Source organism: Chamaea fasciata, unplaced genomic scaffold, assembly GCF_029207755.1.
Source record: "Chamaea fasciata isolate MVZ Bird 193981 ecotype frontalis unplaced genomic scaffold, bChaFas1.0.hap1 SCAF_3, whole genome shotgun sequence".
Classification (NCBI taxonomy): domain Eukaryota; kingdom Metazoa; phylum Chordata; class Aves; order Passeriformes; family Sylviidae; genus Chamaea; species Chamaea fasciata.
This window is the reverse complement of record NW_027094088.1, coordinates 37,552,552-37,575,734: the sequence shown is the minus strand read 5'-3', so window position 1 is coordinate 37,575,734 and position 23,183 is coordinate 37,552,552. Positions and strand designations below refer to the sequence as shown.

General features: G+C 36.7%; 1 protein-coding gene across 5 annotated transcripts in view; it reads left to right on the top strand.

Moving 5' to 3' along the window:
* PRKN (parkin RBR E3 ubiquitin protein ligase) overlaps positions 1-23,183 on the top strand; it is a 655,384-nt gene that overhangs the window by 278,843 nt on the left and 353,358 nt on the right. For all 5 annotated transcript variants that reach the window (XM_066178645.1, XM_066178648.1, XM_066178644.1 and 2 more), the window contains one exon: positions 3,129-3,212. In XM_066178645.1, the coding sequence (XP_066034742.1) occupies positions 3,129-3,212 (84 nt within the window). The remainder of the gene's footprint in view (positions 1-3,128; positions 3,213-23,183) is intronic.

Genomic DNA, 23,183 nt, shown 5'->3' with positions numbered 1-23,183 from the left:
CGGTTCTGGGGTCTTTTAGTCAAATTACTGTTCTCCCCTATCCCCCATCCCTTCTTCGATCCCAAGTTTTATAAAGCACACTTGTTTCTTATTTCTCATCCTTGTTTCTTTAATATCCTCTTCCCAAATGGAAATCATGTAAGGATTATCCAAAGCTAAAAAAAAAACAACCGTATTGAATTAGTCTAATTTGGAAATATAAATATTTTAATAAATGTGTGTTAATAAATATGAGTATGAAGGAAGAAGAATAGATGTTAATCAAATATTAACTTGCTTGTCTTGGTTGTATTTAATAAGTCAGTGAGTTAAATGTTACCGTTATCGATTAAAATTCCAGGCCTCAAAAGAAGAAAAAAGATGACTCTCTTTAACAGCTGTGACAGCAGATAATGTTAGCTAGCCTAACATTCTGGGGAAAAGCAGAAGCTTGAAAGTGTAGGAAAAACTGTCATAATGGGATATTTAAATTGCTTTAATGCAAATTATGTAAGTATCATGTCAAATCATGATCCCAGGAGTAAACTGGATGCTATCAGGTTATGTTATGGAAAAGTTGATCAAAGAGCTTCCAAGAGAAGGAGGGCCTAAGGGAGACCTGGTTTATAGTGTTACTAATGGAGATCTGGTCTTTAACAGTGATAACTAAACTACAAGAAAGAAAGAAAAAAGGAAAACAAACAAACAAAAAAACCCCACCCATAAGTCCAGCACCTTAAATATAAAAATGCAATTAGGCAGGCAAAAACATTGAAGTTTCTTAACTCCAAACAGCAGAAAAAACTATTGCTGAGTCCGTTTAAACTATAACAGGAGCAGAAAGTGTGCAGGTCCCTTAGGTGATTGCCATAGACTTGGAGAGTGAAGTATATAGTTGGTTCATCCTTGGAAACAAACAGATGGGTTCAGTATGGGAGAACCTAGAAAGTACCTACTAGAAGCCTCTCTGTGGACCTTAGGATGCCCATTTCAAATGCTATTGAAATGGCAGATGGAATTCAACTTATGTCACTATTAAGTGATGTGTGCTGGGAAAAACAGCCTCCAGATTTTATATATATGAGATGGATTGTGAGATAGAAGTCAGATATAGAAATGAGATCTAGGAGCTCTGATAGATAACTCCACCGAAATGCTGCCCTGGTGCTTAGTAACCATCAGCAAAGTAAATTACATTTTAAAAAGTATTTAGGAGGACTTGAGCGAATCCATAGATATCAGCTTCCTATTCACTGGTCCATCACATAAGTCGTGTGTAATGTGTGATGTTTCTCATATTCCAAAATTATTGAGTTGGAAGAGCTACTAAGAAATAAAAAAAGTAAAAGATAAGGAACAGCCTCTATATGAGAAATGGGAAGGTAGGTTACCTTCCTTCCTGAAAAGCAACCTGCTGTGGAAAGAATGCTAGAGATCTGTACAATCTTTGGTGATTTGGGGAAAAATAAATAAATGAGGGACATCAAACAAAATTTTGAACTACTGAGTTGAAAGCAATTAAAATAAGTAGTTCTTTGTGCAGCAATCTCAAGGTGGCTTTACTCTTCTTCCTGCAAAATTTCTGGAATGCTAAAACTTCATGACAGGTCAAAATTCCCTGGAATAATTGATGGCAAACTTTATTTTTCAAATGTTTTAAATCATTAATTCAAAGTGGTTCCCCCTTCTCCTACCCAATATCAAGTATTATTACTTTATACTAACTCCACTGCAGCTATGTTCACCCAAGGACTCAAAACTATGATTTGTCACCCCTGTGTCTCCCTGCAATTCAACTTACGTATGTTAAAGCTCTTTTTTTTTACCTATCTCAAATGGCAGCACTTCAGCTGGATGACACTAGAGAGTAGAGCTCAGTGAAGACCAAGTTGTTTTACCCAGCTTTGCAAATAGGCTGGAGCAACATTTTATAACTAAGTTCACACTACTAAGAGAATTCTAAAATCATTTTAGCTGTGCCCACACAATGCTGAAGAAGTGCCTCATACAGAATAAAAAGGAGATGGATCTAGATGTGGCACTGGATTACTTTGTAATTCAACTGTGTTTTAAGTAGGCACTAATTTCACTAATGTGGTTTTGACTGCCATAATGTCTCTTCTGCAGAAAGATTTTCTGCTATTTCCTAGGCACTGATTCTATCATAAACACCAGGAATACCAAGTAACAAATGTTTTCATTTTTAATACCTTAGTTGTTTATTTCTACTAAGTATGTGGATACCTTTAAGCTTCATATCTATTGCTCAAACTAATTTTATTGTCTGTAAATTAAATATTAATTATTGTGAAATTAATATAAAAAGAGAAAGCATACAAATGTCAAGTTTTTAGTGATGCAAAATATTTTTATAAATTTTCCTATATATGCTATATATAAATCTTCTTCTTTGATAGATCATCCTGTTAGTCACACTATTTTGCAGTTGTGAAATATTGATGATTTGCAGTCTTTTTTTTTTGTGTTTTGTAATATGCTCATAAGTGAACTGTGTATATTCAAAAAGTCATTGCAAAGTTTGATAATGATTTTCTGAAACTTTTTTTTCTGGGCTTTTATATTGTTTTGTTGTGGGGAGTTAGGGAATTTTTTTAGGCTTCTTTAATAATGACTCATAAATATTGAAGTTAATGTAAAAATCCAGAAATCTAATAATAATTCTAACTTAACTGTAATACAACATAATAAAAATGTTAAGTTAAAGCCTTATCTAGAGCCAAGAAATCTATTTACAGTTTTTCTAATTGTATATTCTTCTTCCAACTGTTGTCTTTTTTCCCCTTTTCCTCTTAGAAAGCTGCAAGCCCATGTGTAAACCATGTGGAACCAGACCATGACTCTTGGTAGCTTTTTGATTATGATAAACTTAATCCCTGTCTTTAGCTGAGAAAGCATAACCTACACCTGTCTACAACACTGACCTTAGGGTGGAGGACCCCATCTCCTGTCAGTGACCGGGCTTTACCATTGTTATAAAACCTGATGGTCTCTCTCAGTGCAATCATGGTAAAACTGTCTAGTTAAAATTTAAAAGAAAGAAGAGTAGGAAAAGCAGCAGCAAAACCAAGTTTAATATGTTTATTTATGAAGTAAATTATAAAATTTTGTGCTCTGGTTTTATTTTGAAGGGCCCGTCTTGCTGGGATGACGTGCTAACTCCCAACAGAATAGGAGGTGTTTGCCAGTCCCGAGGGTGCAATGGAAATGTAGCGGTAAGATTTTGTCACGTTTCTCCAAGTACTGTGCCACTTATAAGAATAATCCATTGTAACAATTCTAACCATGTTAGAGTTTCAGTAATGAATGTGAAGAGACAGGTATGGTGCACTTCAAAAGAGCTGTTCAGCATCAGATAATAAACCTCTGATGTCTTGCAAAAGGGAGGAACTTTGGTCAGATGCTATTTGGAATAAAGGAGGACATAATTTTATTTCATCTTTTGCACTGAAGTAGAACTCTAAGATTTTCAAGTATGCATAGGTTAAATGTGGGATGTAATATTCAAATGCTTCTGTCAATGCTGATTTTTTAATTATGTATATCTTTGCCTTGAAAGCTTCAAATTTCCATGTCATGTTGCATATCAGAACTTGCATATTGGGCCACAGGAGTAGGTTTTTCATTCTGATCACTTTGCAGTTTTTCTCTCATTATAATGATTATCTTAATTTTAAGTGCACTGTGATTCCATATATGTTCCAATGTGCTCCCCAGCAGAGGTCAGTGGGGTTTTTTTCAGATTAAATAGTCTAACCACTAACTTCTAATCACTCAGAACTTCTACAGCTTCAAAAAGATGAAGCTGCTGTGAGCACTTATGTTGCTGCTGTTGTAGAAAAGTCACTTTCTTAACAAACTTTAATTATATTAATTGGAAAATGGAAGAGTCAACTTTAGCTCTTTTAAATGTGGATTTAAATCAATCTTTCGAACTGTTTCACAAATTAGGATCATTCATTAAATGAAAGAGGACCTTGTACTTTCAGTGTCTGTCTCAAAACACTTTCAGCCAGAAACACTATGAAGCTGTACAGGTGTGCTTGGAAACAAGTGTGGTTCTATGAATTTCCAAATGCTCTTCTTATATGAGCATAATTTTATTACTGCCTAGAACCACAGAATCATTTAGATTGGGAAAAATCTTTAAGATACTCAAGTCCAACCGTTAATGTAGCACTGCTAAGGCCACCACCAAAACAGGTCCCGAGGGTATTTCTGATATAATTTTTGTGGATTCATGCTCATCTTTACAAGTTACCAGAATGTGTGTAATGCTAAACTCTTTATTTAACCTTTCCTTATTCAAATGAAATATTACTGAAGGAGTGTCCTTGTTAGACTTTTACAGTTCTGTAAAAACCATACAGAACACTTTCTGTTTATCATCATTTTCTGTTTATCATCATCCATGTTTATTCACTGAAGTGAATTTCTAAGGACTTTTTCTACTTTTTTATATAAAAATGCTATTACATTTACTTTCTCATGTAGGCTTATGCTTTTTAAAGTCATCAAGAGTCATAGAAATAATACGTCTTTCTATAGCGAGAGCTGTAATACCACTGTAAACCACCGAAGTGGTGATTTCATGGGAGTCAGCCCCACGTTAGTTCCTCATTCCAGTGAACATTCCAGTGTCTTTCTTTCTGAAAGACATTTCCATGTCCCCAAGGCAAAATATAGGGCAAATTTTTTTGAACTTAAGAAACTTGTGGAAAAAGTATTGGTGTTCTGTATGTGTTCTTGGGATTCTCATTTGATGTGCAAAAATAGTTGCTGTAGACTTGAAAATCTCAGAAATAATGAAAGAGTTAAAGAGGATTATAGGTCAGGTATGGCTTAAGCTACTGGGAATAAGAAAATGAAAATCACTTCAATAGAAATACAAATGTACTTCTCTTCCAGTTTGATAAATCTTACTACTGTTTCCTTGAATTCTTTTTTTCTGGAAGACTGCATCAACTGCCATCAATACTGAATAGCATTTTTATCTCTGCTCCAGTTACTGAAACATGCTAGGTTTCAGCAAGCCATTTCTAAAAGAAGCAACAGGACTTCTGTGAACTTCTGGAAGCATCTCTAAGTACTGGATTTTCTTAAATGTCAGAACACCCTTATCAAGCTATATAGTAATCCCCCTTGCCCAAAGCAAAAATTTGTATTCAGAGTTCGGTCACTTTTTTTTTGTTTAATGTTGGCCATTGTATGTGATTTTAAGTAGTCCAGTTCCACTATACAGGAGTGCTGTAGGATATGTTGGGAGCAAAGAGTTTGCCATAGGAAACATTTTTATTGTGGGATTTTTTCTTTTAATTATGTAGCTTTTCTTCTTATTATTATTATTCCCACTCCTCCTGTGATTTTGAATCTTGCATATTTTTTATTTCTATATTGAAATTTTTGAATATTTCTCATATTTTTCCTTCCTTGCCTGTTTATTGTCATTAGGTTTGGCACTGAGGACAGCAATATTGTGTATTCTTTTCATAGTCTGTTCCATAGGGGACCTGTACTCATCTGAAATAGTTTGGATTAAGAAATCAAGGGAACAATGTTCATCTTGTGTGCTTTAAATATGTAGCTTACCAAATGATTTTTTTCTCTTAAGTGTCCAAAGCTATTCTTTTCAAACATCACTGTACAGATGAAAAATGTTTCATTTTTCATCTCATTTTGCTTTGATTAGCTCAGACCTCAGTTTCAGTTGAGAACAGAAATAAATCCTGTAGCAAGTAAAATATGAGCAAAGTAGTAAATTTAATGGTTATCAAAATATGAATATAATAAAAGACTATCATCTCATTATACAAAAGGTCTGATACATTGTCATATTATTTATTCATTGTTCTTTGTGTACAATGATTATTGTTAAAGGAACTATGTCTGTCTGTCCCTGTAGCCATTACAATATTTTCAATGTCATAATATTATTATGAGAAATGTTTTAAATTCTGGGATGTTTTTTAATACCAAGAAGCCTCTTGACTTTGCATTTTTTAAATTTATTTCAGTGTCGTCCATGTTAGTTTGCCTTATGTATTAGAGTGGTCTAGATAATATATGGTATTAAAAAAAATCACAGTGAGTATGACGTGCTAGGAGTGCTAATTAAAATACCAAATAATCTTACTTCAGAAATATTAAACTGATTTAAGGATTCTTATCACAGAATGATTTAAGTTGGAAAAGACTTCCAAGATCATTAAGTCTAACCTTTGACCAATCACTGCCTTGTAACTAGGCCATAGCACTAAGTGCCACAACAATCTGTTCCAAGCTTAGCAAGCCCTTCTGTGAAGAAATTCTTCCTGATGTCTGACTTGAACTGCCCCTGGCACAGCTTGAGGCTGTGTCCTATTGTCCTGTGACCGCTTGCCTAGGAGAAGAGGCTGACCCCCACCTGGCTTCAACATCTTTTCAGGGAATTATAGAGAAAATACAGTTGCCCTGAGCCTTTTCTTCAGGCTGGACAATCTCAGTTCTGTAAGTCATTATGATGGCTTCTTTACCCACTCTTCATAGAATACTAGTATGGCCTCGTTTGGGAGGCAGTGTCCATCTTGTTCCAAACCCCTCACAGTGAGCAGGGACACCTTCCACTGGACCAGGTTGCTCGAAGGCCCCTCCAACCTGGCCTTGAACACTTCCAGGGAACGGGCATCCACAGGTACTCTGGGCGACCTCTGCCAGTGCCTCACCACCCTCACGGTGAAGCATTTTTTCCTAATCTCTAATCTAAACCTACTCTCTCTCAGTTTAAGTGTTCTGTCACTGCACTCCCTTGTGAAAAGTCCTTTTTCAGCCTTCTTGTAGGTCCCCTTCAGGAACTGGAAGGCTGCTTTAATGTCACCCCAGAACCTTCTCTTCTCCAGGATGATTAACCCCCAATTTCTTAGCTTGTCCTTATAGGAGAGGCGCTCCAGGCACTGATCATCTTACTGACTGTGTGCTGGATCTGCTTCAACAAGTCCAGGTCCTACCTCTTCTGGGGTCCCCAGAACTGGATGCAGTGCTCTGAGTAGGATATCGTAAGGGCAGAGTAAAGGGGGAGAATCCTCTCCTTTGACCTACATGTCATGCTGCTTTGGATGCAGCACAGGATAGGTGGCTTTCTGGGCTGTGAGCACACTGCCAGTTATCTTCTCATCCCCCAGGTCTCACCAGGACTGTTCTCAATCCATTCTCCTCCCAGCCTGTGCTTGTACTTGGGATTGCAAAGTGTAGGATCTTGCAACTGGCCTTGTTTAACTTAATGAGGTGTACACTGGCCTCTTTCTCAAGCCTGACCTGTCCCCTCTGGATGCATCTGGATGGCATCCCTCTCCTCCAGCCTGTCAACTGCATCGCACAATTTGGTATCACTAGCAAACTTGCTAAAGGTGTGCTCAATCCCACTGTCCGTATTGACAATTAAGATGTTAAACAGTGCCAGTCCCTGAGGAAAGCCACTTATGACTGGTTTCCACTTGAGCATTGAGACATCAACCACAATTCTTGAGTGTAATCATTCAGTCAATTTCTTATCCACCAAGTGGGTCCATCTATCAAATCTGTGCCTCTCTAGCTAAGAGATAAGGATATTGTCAGCATCAAATGTTCTGCAAAGGCCCACATAGCTGACATCAGTTACTCCTCTCTCACCCACAACCACTGTGGCCTCTTCTCAGAAGACCACCACATTTGTCAGGCACAATTTTCCTTTAGTGAGGCTGCATTGACTGTCATGAATCGCCTTATTTTCTGTGTGCCTTAGCATAGTTTCCAGGAGAATCCAGTCCCTAACCCTGCTGGGTGCAGAGGTGTGACTGACTGGCTGGCAGTTCTCCTTTCTCTTTTTGAGAATGGGGTTTGTATTTACTCTTATCCAGTCAGTGAGAACTTCGCTGGACTTCCATGTCTTCTCAAATAAGATGAATAATGGCTTCATTCACCTGAGGACTCACTGCTGCATCTCATCGGGTCCCATGGACTTGTGCAACTTCAGGTTCCTTAGATGGTCTCAAACCTGATATCCCACTGTGGGTAGTTCTTCGTTCTTGCAATCCTTACCTTTTCTTTCTGTGACTTGGGCGGGGTGACTGGAGAATTACCAGTGAAGTCAAAAATAGTCTTTGAGTACCTCATACTTTTCCATGTATGAGAGATGCTCTCTGAAGAGGAGATTTATTCAAATACCATACAATACAAATTTCAGAGTCTTTCATATTTACCAGATTCTCTGACCATTGCTTTTACTATTTAAGGACTGTTTTATTATTTTATGCCCAGTGTTGTGGCAAGTAAAAGGAATAAAGCATAAATGCAAGTTAAGTAACAAGCAGATCAGACCTATTGTTGTTTTCTGCTTTTCTGTTGTGATAAAAGAAGGGCAAACAAACAATTTCAGAGGGTTTTTTTTTTATTATTTTTAAAGCTGTTTCTTTTCACAAACCTATCTATTCACCAAATGAAATAATAATATGGCACAGCTTTATAGTTGTGATGCCACTGGTGCACACCACAGGAATGATACACTCTGTTTACATGTGTTGATATGCAGCTGTTTAATTAGACAATTTAACTACAATGTCATCCTGAGGTTTCCAGTTTGGTTGATCATCTACAAAAAATCTGTCATTTCAAGCTGCTGCCTCACTGGACAGAATGGCCCTTACTTCTAAGGATGTGACTTCATTTCTGGCTGTTTTAAAAAGTCATATCTTGTTCTTGAACTCATATGAGCTGTTTATGAGGCTTTGTCAGTGACTTTTAGGTTTCATTGCTCCACTCTCTCAGATTTTGGGCCGTCTGTAATATTTATGAGTAATTACTGTATGCCTTCATCCAGATCATTGAGAAATATTTTAAATAGCATAGGGCTAGGGGATGATCACTGTAAGTCACCTTGAAAAACAGACACTGGATGATTTGCTGTGGGAAATTACATTTCGAAACATATCAGTTAAATGTCGCTAACATTGATCTCATAGTATTCTAGTTTCTTAATCAAAATGTCAGTGTCCTATCAAATGCTATACATAAATCTGGGTAAATTCCCGCATCACTATAAGGATGTTCCATCAAGTTTGTAATCTCATAAAAGTGTCATGTTGGTTTGATAGAGTCGGGTTATCATAAATTGTCAGTGATTTGCATTAATTATGGGTCCCTCTTTTATTAATCAAGCATCATATTAGCTATGTATTGCATGTAGGGCTGGTGTCAGGTTTCCATACTGATAATTGCCTAGATTACCTCATATAAAGTTGACCTAAATGATGACATGATGTGATTGTGTGTTAAGCTCTGTATTTTAAACCTTCTCTAAATGTGGGTGGGGTTTTTAGCCATTGGTATATTTTCTGAGGAGTAAAGAAGAGCTGAACAGTACTGAAAACAACACCTTGGGACTTCGGGATAACCTGTGAAAGTGCTGTGATTTCATTTTTCTGATTTCAGTTAGGCCTTTAAATTGATAAACTTAATAGCAAATAGAGATTAAAAGTTTTTACTTCAAATGCTTGATTATGAAGAAAGACACACAGCAGTTGACTTACAATGGTATTTAAAATTTTTTAATATGTTTTTGAAGTTCTTTCCATTGCTGTTCCAAATTATGTCAACTCTCCATTTCTTTTCAGATTCTTCTTTAGGAAACCATAATTAGATCATTTTTTTACAGGTATTCTCAAAGTAACCTCATTCTGGAGTAGATCAATTTTTCCTTTATAAAGAAATTCTGTTATTCTACTTCTCAGTTCAGAAAAATCAATGATAGGTGAAAAACTGAATTATAAAATAGAATTAATTCTATACAGGAACAAAAAGCTAAATAATTTATCTTGGAAATAGAAGTTAAAGCTTTTATAATTGAGATCTGTCCTCTTTTTTATAAAAAAAGTGAATACTTATTCACTCCTCATCAGTGTAAACACAATATTTCTACAGTATATTGCCTGGTTTTTTATGGGCCACAGACTGTGTCTGTATGAAAACTCATTAGCACACATAACAGGTATGATTTAGACCAGTTGATGATATATATTAGTTATCTTTTTTTTTCCCCACTATAGAAGTCTTGAAACTGAGATGACCCACCTCTTCGAACAGTTGATCCAGCTCTTTGTTGAACAGTTTTCACATCTCACCAATAATTAAAAACTACTAATATTTTTTCTCAGCTGAAATTTTCATACGCATTCTGGCAAACCCAAAGGAACTCAGTTGTTTTTGTTCTGTGCTGAATGGTCTCAGGGAATTTAGCTCATCTTCCATGTATTGATACCACCATTTTTTATTTACATGTATGGAAATACCATCATTTTGTAAAAGATCAAACAAAAACTGTTGAAGATTATAATGCTTTTTTCAAACAAATCCTCTGCTCTTTTGGATGTTGTTCTTCAGTTGCTAACCCTGTCAAATAGAGAAAAAAAACCCCACCACCACCACCATCTCTGTTGCTTGTTTTAGTTTTGCATCTGTAGTTCAGTTCCAGAAAACCTTATCTTGAAAACATGAGCATTAAGCATGCTTTCAGTGTTTTATTCTTTCTTATATCAGCTATTTATGTGATTGTGCTTAGTTGCTAGGTTCTCATTGCTTTTCACAACTGCGTTTTAAAAAGAAGCAGTTGTTTTGAACAGAACTTTGTTTTTTCATCAATGATAGAGCTCTTGAAAAATTCTTCAGATAGTGTAGAGGCTTCATCATTTGATGAGAGGCAGTTTCAGGTGAGTTGAAAATTTGTCCTGTAGTAGACTGATAGATTTGAAAGACTGATAACTGTATACTAACAAGCCAACAGCTTTTCTTCAATTTTTTTGATAGCCCTGTTTTCACTGAAAAAGAAGTTAATTTTTATAAATTATCATTTCTATATCCTCCTTGAGACTGTCAGTATCAAGGGTCCAATGTTATAGAAAGTGAGCAGAGCACAGCTTGTGTTCATCTGATCAAATCTTGGATCATTCACAATTCTTATAATAATTCCTTTGACTGTGCTGAAAGGTAGATTTTGTATTTGCAAACCGAAACTGAATGTAAATTCACCTTTAATGTTTTAAAGGTATTTTACTTCTAGAAATGTCTGAAAAACATGCTGATGATGCGCTGCAGCAAGGAACTTATTCTGTACTCATGCTGTGTTGGCTGTCATAAAAACTTAATGTTGTATGATTATAACATCCTATTTCAGCCTTATGCAGTGTCCTTTTCCTGTTATTGTGATGTTCAAATCAACCGCAGGGAGATTCTTCTTTGCCTATTACATAATTGAACTTCAGCACTCTTTACCATGATATATTGTGGAAGCTACAATGTGTTCAAAAAGTGACAAACTAATGGAATAAAAATCCATTGAGACTATTAAACGTGAAAAGACTCCTGGTTTATGAAGTCTCTGAACAACAAATTGCTGGAGATTAGGAATTAGTTTTTGGTAAACACTATTTTCAAGTTTTTATTGTTTTTAGCACACATTCTAGGCGTCTCCCGTTACCTTCCTACTAAAGACAAGATCTTAGGTTGAATGAACTGCTCTATGATTTCATGTGGTGAAATGTGTGTAACCAACAGTTCTCTTATGGAAGATGGTTATCATCAGATTGAGATAGAAAGGATAAATATGACCAATATATTTCTCATAATCCATGTAATTTTTTTCAATTTACATCCATCCATCTATCCCAAGTCTTAGCTGCACTTAGCATGAACACAATAGGCAAGTGGAATTAAAATTCAGCGTGTTGTATTCTGCTGCTGTGAGAAGGAAGTGTGAAATACTCTCACTGGCAAGTGTTTTTGCCAATATATGGTCTAGAGCCTAGTAGTGAGAGCAGTGTTACAGTTACTCTTTCTTTGTTGGATGTTGACCAAGTCATTTCCACATATTATTTGGAGGCCATTATACCATTAGTGTATTTTGCCTATTCGAGTTGTAGGAAACATGTGGGTATTTGGGGACCTGAACAAAATGGGAAGCAGTAATCAAAAACTATGGATTAAACAGAATTATATGAAAACCAGAGAAAGAAACTCAAGAAGACCCAGTAGAGTCAGATACAAACCCTAACATCATGTTTGCTCTGTCACTTGTTTCTCAAATCAGACTTGCATCTTCTTTCAAACGAAGCTTGTTTGATACATATTTTTGCATGTACTCTGTCAATGTGTCTAACATGTTCAGGGATAGTTTTTTGCAATTCAATGGATTTCAGTAACACTTCTACTGAATCTTTTGTTGCTCACTGCACGTGACATTTAAACTATGTTACTGTCTGTAGCTGTTGCAAATTCATTGCTGATGATTGAAGCCTTGCATTTCCATTCAAGCATGCAACATGTTCCTGCAATCGTCTATCAGCAATCTAATCAGATGAAGGTGATTTTGTTAGGGTACAGTATGGTTACGGAGGAGTCTCTCCTCAAATGTCAGACAGCATTAACAATGCAAGAGCACCATTTCTTCAGTCACATGTGGCAAGTACTGTTACTGAATGTTTAATAACTATGTCAGTTTGCAGGCTGACACACTATGTGAGACATTCTGTTAGATCTAAAAGCTGCCATAAAATTTACCTTGGCATTAAATCTGTTTCCCACCTATAGTTTTCATGCTTAATGTTCTGGTCTGGGATTCTAAAATGTGAAGGAATTAGATTTTGATTAACAATTGTCTACTATATTTTTGGTTGAACTGTTTCTAAGAAATTGTGCCTGTAACTGATTTAAGACCAGTTTGTAAACTTGAATTTGTGTTGTCAGCTTCTGTGCATGCACCTGATGAAATTAGCTGATTTTTTACAAATCAGAACTGAATTTAAAATAAGCATGCACTATTTATAGGATGTGGTGGTGTGAGAAAATGCATTAAATGGTATTACCTGTGAGCTTCTCTCACCAGGGGCTGCAAGGTAATTCATATTGGAATTGCTGCAACATGTTGTGGGCTCTGTCTCTCGTGGTTCATGCTAATGTGATGGGTAATTATCAAATAGCTGCTGTCAGAAATGCCGGAATTCTCACAGTATAGCTATCTGGGGCAGGACTTAAGGGGTTGCAGTCAGTTTACAATATGTATTTCTAGCTCAGAGAAGTCAAGTATAAGGAAGATTTATGTTATTTTGAGTCTAGAAGGCTTAAATTGTAACAAAAAGTGTCTTCTGGATTCTGTTTTCTGCCTTAATGGCCTAACTCAGAAAGATACTTAGAATATATACCCCAGCTTTAAATATAAAAATACTCTGCTGAGGTAGACAATGTTCTATGTTTTAAGCACCTGCCCCATTTGGGACATCAATCTTAATGCATAAATAATTGATTGGGTAAATATAAAAAAATTCTTCAGTGAAGGTCTTGCAATTGTCATTAGAAATACTCAGTATTTTGGCCTGTTTGCCAGGAAGATGCTTAGATGTTATTTCCCTTGCTTCAGCACAATGAATGGTTAGAAACATATGGCTTAAAAAGACCCAAGAACTTTTTAAGAACATGCTATCCACAATTTTTTACAGAAAGGATTGCTATAGTTCTCTTTTAAATATTTGTGAAATACGATGTTTCATGGTACTTATATCTGCTGTTCAGTTGTACTGTATATCATGGCAGCTCTGTTCAGTTGTGCTGTATATCATGGCAGCTCTTTGGGACTTCAGTAAATGTTTGGGGTACTCTAAGATGAAGTGTCTGAGTTTTTCCACTGTGGCACTTAAATGTATGTGGGCATACTAACTGTGGTTATGAATCGTTCTTAGAAGGTCCAGATGTGTAAACTGCTGCCAGGAAATGAGGGGAAGAATGGTCTAGTGAAAAGTAGGCTTCTTCCATTTGATACATAAGCCTTCTGCACTCTCCTGCTACCACACCATTACAACATCAGAAATGGCACAGAATTCTTTAAGTTGCATCAGCGTGTTTTATACTGCACAGAAGAAATGGATATTTCTAGTGCTTACAGAGTAATTACTAAGAAGTAACTTTTCACCATACACCACTGTTACAGTGCCATTAGGAGGAGCTGCAATTGTGTACATCTCATTCTTTACAAACAAAAATATTAGCCCCACATGAATTTGAGTTTGTGAATGGGGACAAGTAATAAAATTTGCTGTGAAGATATCTATTAAAGGAACTATGACTTTTATGTGTGTTAGAGGTGGCGCCCAGAAACAAATTGATTTCTGGAAGCTTATTCTTAAATACTGGTAGGCAGTAGTGCATTGCTTGCAGGATCACTAACCTGTCAATAAGGATTTCTTGTGATAACTTAATTCTTGTAATTTACGGGTTTTGCTGTAACGTTTGTGTTCTGTGAGAACCTTTTAACCGTTTTTTTAGTTCAGAGAAACCTGACCTAATAAATTTGTACAGCTTATTTAAATTTAATTTAAAGTATTTCGTTTTCTAAGTAACTGTAAAAGTCATGAATACTCCTTGAAAATATATAGAAATATGTATGCAAAGTATATGAACAGAAGAATCATGATGGAAAACATCTGATCCATGTTATCCTCTCCCCTCACCCCCTGCCAAAAAAACAAAACCCTAACCAACCACCTCAAAAAAGCATCCACAAATTAAAGTGGCAAAAATTGCAAGGTTGATGCTCTTAAAATCAAGTTACCCAAATACATTAACATAATATTTACAGTTGTATTTAAAGTAACACTCTTTCCTCTGTTATTTATATTTTTCATTTTAGAGATTATAAAATGTCACATAAGTCAGATACTGAGTTAGGTTTGAATATTTTAACTAGCATCCTGGAACGTGCTTTGAATGAATTATAAAATGGTTTGGGTTGGAAGGGGTCTTAAAGATTGTCTAGTTCCAACTTCCTGCCATTGGCAGAGGCACCTTGAAGGCCTGTTTCTCAATTTGGTTTTGAGAAAGCTCCTGTGAGTGGGAGATCAAAATAAACAGCATGGGTTATGTAGGAGATGGCACATTGTAGCAACAAGATTTATTGTCCTGTATTCATTTCTTTTGGCTTATTTTTCATGCATCTAGAGGAGGTCAGGTTGTTTTTCACTGCATTAGGATGGACTTGCTGTCTGTCCACTTTTGGACCATGATGTTTTAGGGTGCCTGTCGGGAATCTCAGTTACATCCTCGTTCAGGTACATAGGTGTAGAGAACTACACTACTGGAATCCTCTTTCAATTTCATGAAAACATTAGTGTGTTATATCTGTGGTATCTTATTGTCCATGAATTTCTGTTCTCTCTGCTAATGTTCTTCAAGAGCAAGGGAAACACCCACTGGCAAAATTGCACTCAATGTTATTGGTCTCCCAGCTTTCAACAAGGTACAGGCACAGCCCACATCTTGTTCTTGATAACAGTCAATGCAAGGAACTGAACCAATTTAGTTTGGAGGGAGGGTCTGCTTCTTTGGAATTAATTTCTATTGGGTGTGGTCTTATGATATAATTGAAACATTTGCTGCTTGTTTCATATGGTCCATGGATAAAAAGGTGCATTTACTGTTAAGTTACTGCAAAAAGGCACCACTTTCACTGTTGGGCTTGTGACTGAGAGTAGTTGTGGCTTCTGTGCCTTTTGTCTGAAATATACCAGAATTACCAATGGCAGCAGCACACAAGGGATCTACTTTTGGGCTTACCTTTTTTGCAGGTGGTAATCTTGAGTGTAGAGCATATTGTGCCTGGGCTGTACTGTCCTGTGTTCCAGTCTCTGAGTTCAGCACTAATTAAGCATTTGGTGTGTCAGGCTGGATAAAATACTGAGCACATGAGCTAGATATTTGTGTCTGTAGGAGTCCAATTGGATACCCACTCTGATAGGAGCTGAGTAAAGAGCTCTGTATGCTCAGAATGACGTAAATACAGCTTTTCTACTTTGTGTATAAATGTGTGTGTTTTCCAAAGTGTCATTGAGGCACATCCTATCACAGATTTGTAAAATGAGTGGGAAGACTACTTATCATTGTAAGGGCTGGACCATCTTTTTCTATGGTAGGGCCTGTTTAAGTGGTGAGGTTTATTTCCTCAAGACTGGATCATAGCGTGATAGTGGTTAAATGAGAACTTAAAACTGTAAACATGGGAAGCAGGTAAGGCAAAACCACACCTGTTTTCCAGCTATAACTTCTCTCTGAAATTTGAAGGACACATTTTTTTTTTAATAATTTGCGGGCCTGAACATTAGAATGAAGTGTGCGTTTTGCAGACAATTGTAATTTTCATTTTGACTACTAATTGCCCCAAAGGGATTATTTTATACTGTGTACTTATCCAAGGTCTTCCTACCTCTCTACTACATATTCATGAATATGTGGGCTGCATGATGGAAAGTTTGTTTCCAAGTTTGAGCTTGCTGCTATTAAATGAGATAATGTCTGTACAGAAAGAACAGCAGTAAGGAAACTGTGAAGGCAAGGGTAGGCACAGGTCAGTGCTTGGTGAACTCTGGCTGATTAATTGCTTAGGCCATCTATGGGAGAATTTTGAAGTCTGAAAAAAGATATGCTATAATAGATGTTATAATAGACTTGTTATGTTTGCACAAACACAACATTTGTGAGACCATATTTGTGCTGTTGGCCTGTGCAAGCTCTACATCCTACTCCGGAAGTGGAGTGAAACAGATCAGTATTTCTGTGCCTGGCTCTGCCACCACATGCCTTTGAGTCAGGGTCGGCTTGAGACCCATGTGTTCACAGCTTTGGGGACTCAACATAGGGTGTTTGAAATTCTGTGACTAAGACAGTGCATCTAGACAATTGTTCTTGCTTAATGTCTTTTGTAATGTGTCCTTTTTTTTTTCTGGTATCCCATTACAAGGCAATGATTTTGGTCATGCATTTGTATCTTTCAAATTATCCCTTTTTCTTTTACTTCAATTTTCCTTAAATTGAAGTAAAATTGTTTAGTAATAAACACATTTAAAAGTTGTGGGGGTTCTTTTCTTTTTTTTCTAAAATAGATTTTTGAGGTAACTTTTGAGTTTAAACTTTGACCGTTTTAGGTTGTAAGACAGATCTTACAATTTTTTTTTTTTTTTTCTAAATGTCAAATGCAGAATTAATGTATATTGTTTGGGGAAATCACTCAAGAGCTGTTTATGCTCTTTTAAAGAGCATATTCTGCTATTGTGTAAACCCATTTTTAGTCACATTTTCAAACTAAATTACTGTTCTTCCAGAGTGAGGGCATGAATTTCTATTATAGTAAATTCTTTTGACTAAGAATGTATTTACATGGTATTTCTACAGGTAGAAATCTATTTAAAAGAATTGTAGAGCATAAACTGTTTTGCAATGGAGAAGGATAAAAGGGTCCTGCTGTCAGTTGCCTGGCTGGTCAGAAGACTAGAGGAATTTGGACTGGGAATTAGCAGCAGTTAGGAAGGTAATGTTTTTCCAGAAGTAGAGAGATATGCAAAACCATGCCCCCTTTAATGCTCCTCGGAGGTGCACAAGGTCAAATATTGCTGGTAAAATTCCTCATGCCTGAAGGCCATGGTTATTATAAATAGTAAGTTTTTCTCAGTCCCTAAAACAGGGATGGAAGCCACAGACCATGCCTGGGTGTGCCTGCTCCTTAACTCTGCCTGGGTGACATTCTGATTGGCATCTAAAATGTGTCTGGGACCTTGCTAACCCTGCAACTTTATGGGCGACCGTTCAATCACTCTGAAAGGCTCTTGGATAGTCTTTAACAGCAGACTGTTCACTACTGTAGATGTAGCCTTATTCTCTTCTGGATTTTTTAATTTAGAAAAAGACGTGGGGTTTTTTTTCTGCTTCTTTTTTACAGTGAAGACAATGTAAATAGAGAATGGTTTGTTAGAAAAAGCACATTAACTCACATGAGTGAAAACAGCCTATCAAGGCTTCATCAGCATTATACTAAAGTTATACAAACAGCCATTTACACTAGATAATATATCTATGCATTAAATTATCTTAAAGGAAGAATGTCCACATCTTTCTGGCTTCACTAGTGCAAAATACTTTTTCAAATATGACACTGTGCTGTCATCTACTGAAGAATGTTGACTTCTTCTGTTCTGGTATGTACATGAAGTACGGCTTTTCTGTTAAATGCTTGTTTAACTTATTTACTGCATTTTTCAGATTTCTTATGCTATAAACTATAGGTCAGAGTATGCAAACATAGATTTATTTTTTTTTTCCAGCAAGATTATACAGGAGCTAATGAATTTTGCACTATGACTTATGTTTTCTAGTTCATCTTGCATATATATTGCATCTAACTCATCCGTATATATTGCATATAGAAAATATATTGGAGAAAAGGATGATAACAGCATAAAACTAAATACCAGAGAACTGTCAATTCACTGCAGAGACTTTAGAGATTTTACAGTACAAGATTAGCCCAAGTGAAGAGTGGGTCTTGGCAGGATTTTTTTGTGGACTTCTTGTCTGTGTGTCCCTTCTACCCACTTCAATTCCTGCAGCCCTCTGTAACTTTCAAGAGCATCCAGTAACCTGTAAGAACCTCTGGGGAAAGCTTTTCAGGAGTTTAGGCTCTGAGGTCATTTTATTAGATAGAGATTTATTCAACTCCATAGCAACGCTGTGTACATTTGGGTTTTTTAATGTGTGACTCATGTAAAACACTGGATATATATTTGTATTTCATTAAGTTTGTGAGGTGTTTATGCCAGATATTATAGTTGAAATTTTGCTATTTAAAATACTAAAATACTTTTCTTGCCAATAAAACCTTTTTATGTCATTGCACAGAAGTGGAAGAAGTAGTTTCTCCTTGTGTAGGGTTATATACTGGTTTTACTTAGCTGAAACAAATAAAATTAACAAAACATATGCGCAGCCCTCTTCCCGTCTTGGAGGATGGCAATATGAATCAACTATTAGCATTAGTGTATTCATGTGATTATATTTAGCATCATTGCTCCTTTTTCTGTATTTTATATATTTTGGCTATCGTGCAGACTATTTTGGCTGCTTTTTGTTTTAAGAAAGTCTCAGTTTCTGTGCTACCCTACAAATATTCCATCTGTCTTCTCAGTTCATGCAGGAAAAAAGATCTATACCAGGAAATCGGGGCAAAGCAGGGTAACAACGCTCTGCAGAGACCTGGAATGGTTGGATGGGTGGGCGGAATCCAATAAGCTGACATTTAATAAGTCGGAGTGCCGAGTCCTGCACTTTGGCCACAATAACCCCCTGCAGTGTTATAGGCTGGGGATGGTGTGGCTGGACAGTGCCCAGGCAGAAAGGGACCTGGGGGTACTGGTAACAGCGGCTGAACATGAGCCAGCTGTGCCCAGGTGGCCAAGCAGGCTAACGGCATCCTGGTCTGGATCAGGAATAGTGTGGCCAGCAGGAGCAGGGAGGTCATTCTTCCCCCGCACTGGGCACTGGTGAGGCCGCACCTTGAGTGCTGTGTCCAGTTCTGGCTCCTCAGTTTAGGAAGGACGTTGAGACACTTGAGCGCGTCCAGAGGAGGCAACAAGGCTGGTGAGGGGCTTGGAACACAAACCCTGTGAGGAGCAACTGAGGGAGCTGGGGTTGTTTAGCCTGAAGAAAGGGAGACTCAGAGGTGACCTTATCACTCTCTGTAACTTCCTGAAAGGTGGTTGTGGTCAGGTGAGGGTTGGTCTCTTTCTCCAGTCAGCAACTGACAGAATGAGAGGACAGAGTCTTAATCTGCACCAAGGTTGGATATTAGGAAAAAGTTTTTTACAGAAAAGTTGATAAAGGACTGGAATTGTCTGCCCAGGGAGGTTGTGGCATCACCATCCCTGAATGTGTTTAAAAAAAGACTGGATGTGGCACTTGGTGCCATGGTTTAGTTGAGGTGTAAGGGGTGGGTTGGATTTGATGTCTTCAAGGCTTCTTCTAACCTAATGATTCTCTGATTCTGTGAAAGGAAAAAATTATGAATTTATTACAATTAATCCCAACCTCATCAACTCTGGCAGTTGAATAAACCTGAAAAAAAAAACTGTTAGAAAAAATTGGCAGAATTTTCTCAAATATTATGGTATAACATGTCTTGTTCTATGTGGGTTAGACATTACCCCTCTTGTTCGGACACAAGATCTGCTCCTTATCATTTTTGTAGAAAGGAGAACATTAGGAGCATTAACCCAAATTAGTTAGTAGAACTCTATTAAGGCTTAAGGACAGCATAGTTGTAGTTTTGCTAACAATGTATTGTCATAACAAAGAACATGCATCAAAAGAAAACCCACAAACTTCTGGGCAGCAAATAGAACTAAAAAAACCCCACTGACTAGTCAAAGAGTATGCAAGTGGTGCCAAACATTTTTGAAACTTCTGAGAAGGCAAGCATACCTTGTCCTGAGGGAGAGAATAACATTTCTGCCATTTCCTCCCTTTCTTCTTCTCACTGTTTCCATTGTAACTAGGCAGTCTTGGCTGGTTCGTTCTCATTCATATCCTGATTTATGGCAGGCTTTGGGAAAATGACAGAACAAACTGTCCAATTTTTCAAAGCTGAAGACACAGAGATGAAGCAAAGAGCCACTCCTGTAGTATTACAGCCTAATTCTGTCTGCCCAGTGTCATCACATAAATACTGATGCTCCCCCTGAGGCAGCTATAGTGCTAAATGAAAGGTGTCTTAGTACTGTCTTTCAGCTGTGTTAGAGACTTGTAGATCATCTATATGGTTAATGGATGGATGTGAGGCTCTAGGACATAGTTGATATTAGTTAAAGGCTGGAAATCTAAACCCAAAAATAACAGTCATTTTTTAAATGCCTATTGGGTTAAAAATACCTTTTTTGAAGCTTTGAACCTGCCCAGTTCCTTTGATATAAGGTCATGGACAAAACTTAATTTTTTCAGTTGTGACAGGATCAGATGGAGAGAAATCTGCTGCATATGTTGCAGAAAAACCGTCACTATTAACAGACTAGACTATGGAACTACTTCTTTCACATAGAATACTCAAGAAAGAGTAATAGTCAGTTAAAGAAATTATGCAATTTACTTAGGCATTGTGATTTGTTAACTCTGTGGGCTTCTGAATCTTCTTTGAGACTTGTTACAATCGAATGTCACCTGTGCGATATTTATAACTCAAGTATAGGAGTCCTGTTTCTTGTACTCTTGAAGATTCTTTTCTTCTAGTTTTTTTGAAGCTTTGATCACTGTCTTTAGCCTAAGTGCTTGCTAACATGGTTGGAAGATAAACAAATCACTCAAGCCTGTAATTGCAAGCAACTTTATGTGCTACAAGAAGCACAGCCCGAGGATCCACTATCATGCTGTATTTTAGTTTCTTCTCTCCTTGATCCCTTTTCTTGGCTTTTGTTCACATAAAAATTCAAATCTGATTGCCAGAGGAGATTAAGCTCAAAGTAAAGGGTTTATTCTCTACAGGAAACACTTGATAACAAATTTAGACAGTTGGATTCTACTTTAAAAGAGGCTGATGGGAAAATTTTAGTCCTAGGAATCAGCACTAGAGTTTAGGATATGATGATTATTATGCCTTGTAAGAAGCTACTCTGAAACTGAGACTTTTTCTGTGGCTCAAGTAATTCAAGGGAATTTTTCCAAAAGAATCTGTTTCATACATTCTGGTGAACAAATTCAGCAGAACAATTTGGGTCAGGCTGTGGAGTCTGGGCTAGGTAATTTAATCATCCTGCCACCTGCAGTCTTGGTTCAGCCCAAAAGTTAGTGTTGATCAGAGATTGCACTGGATAGATGTATGGATGAAAAAAGTTAGGAGCAGAGAAGAAAACGGGTAGAGTTTGCATTCTTTCAGAGAAAGAAATGTTTAAAGCTTTCATATTATTTTGTATAAAAGCATGACTGTTTCCATTGAAAAGTTATTTCCTTAAACTATCTTACTGTATTATTAAATACCACAGGCATGTAAACAGGTCATGTGTACCTGTAACACATTAGTTTGGCATTTTTTGGGATTGGGTGTCTATAGGGCCTTTGATTCCACTACAAGGTAACATTCCAGGCAAAGATCGATTACAAGGACACACAATGCCCTTCAACCTTCATTTCTTTGTCTATACTTTGAGAAAATGGATGATAGAAGAGCTGGGTTGTTCTGCATTTGTGTTATGGAAAGACTGCTACTTGAAGCAATGACAGCAGAATTAGTGACAGAATTGTTTGAGCTTTAGTCACCACTTGCCAAGAAATTAAGCAAGTGTATTGTGTGGTTGCCTTTAGACAGCAAAGCAAATGAGGAATGTTGCTGTTAAAAATGTGAAAAGTCACTTTCCCACAGAGTACTTTCCTGCATGGTTGAAGTAGTATGGTGTGGCCAGCAGCAGCTAAAGGATTCCCAAGGCACTTGTGTTCTATTTTTCCACCATGTTGTTTCTGGCAGATGAGAAAAGAAAATTGCGTGATAGGTACTACATTTCTTATTGCTTTCCTTATACAGAAAATTCCTAGAAAACTATAGTTTCATGTTCTATTCAGAGACCAGGTATCATTATAAACTTCTGCAGTTAATAACCCATCATGCTAGTTATTTAAGTCTTAAATATATTTTTCTCTTCTGTTTAGATTTTAAAACAAATCAATAACTTCACAGGGTTTTAGTGTGGACAACAGATAGGCAAGCTTTTTTTCAATCATCAATAATCTTGGTTATATCACATTGAATGTCTGAATAAAACTGGACAGTACTATAGCTGTCCTGTTAAAAATTTTTGAACAATATCTCTTCTTTGAATGAATTTTGGAAAATCAAAGATAGAAATCTTTTTCCTTGGCAAGGGGAATAAATACATAAGCAGATTTTTTTTAGCTTGATTTTTGTTCATTTTTTTTGTAAATGTGGATAAACATGGGATCTGGGAATGATGACAATAGTCTGCAACTATTTTCTATCCCTAAAAATGTCTCATGAAATTTATTTATGAAGAGTTTTAGAAACATTTTTAAATTCCTAAACTTTGGCTTTAAGTGACTTGGTCTGAACTAAAACACTAGGTCTTTTAAAGATTCATGAGTAGTATGTTTTTTTCCTGTCCTATAATTTGCTACACTCAAACACTTTCCATATCAAAGGCTTTCTGTTCAAATAATTATTATGCAACAAATTGGTTTTGATATTCTCAACTGAAGAAAAGGCATGGTGAATATGTTAAATTCTGAGACAAAAGAAGTGGAACCATGTATTTTTAATGTTTTTCTTGTATGAAATTAATGAAAGTCAACCAAGAATTAAAAGGAGATATTGT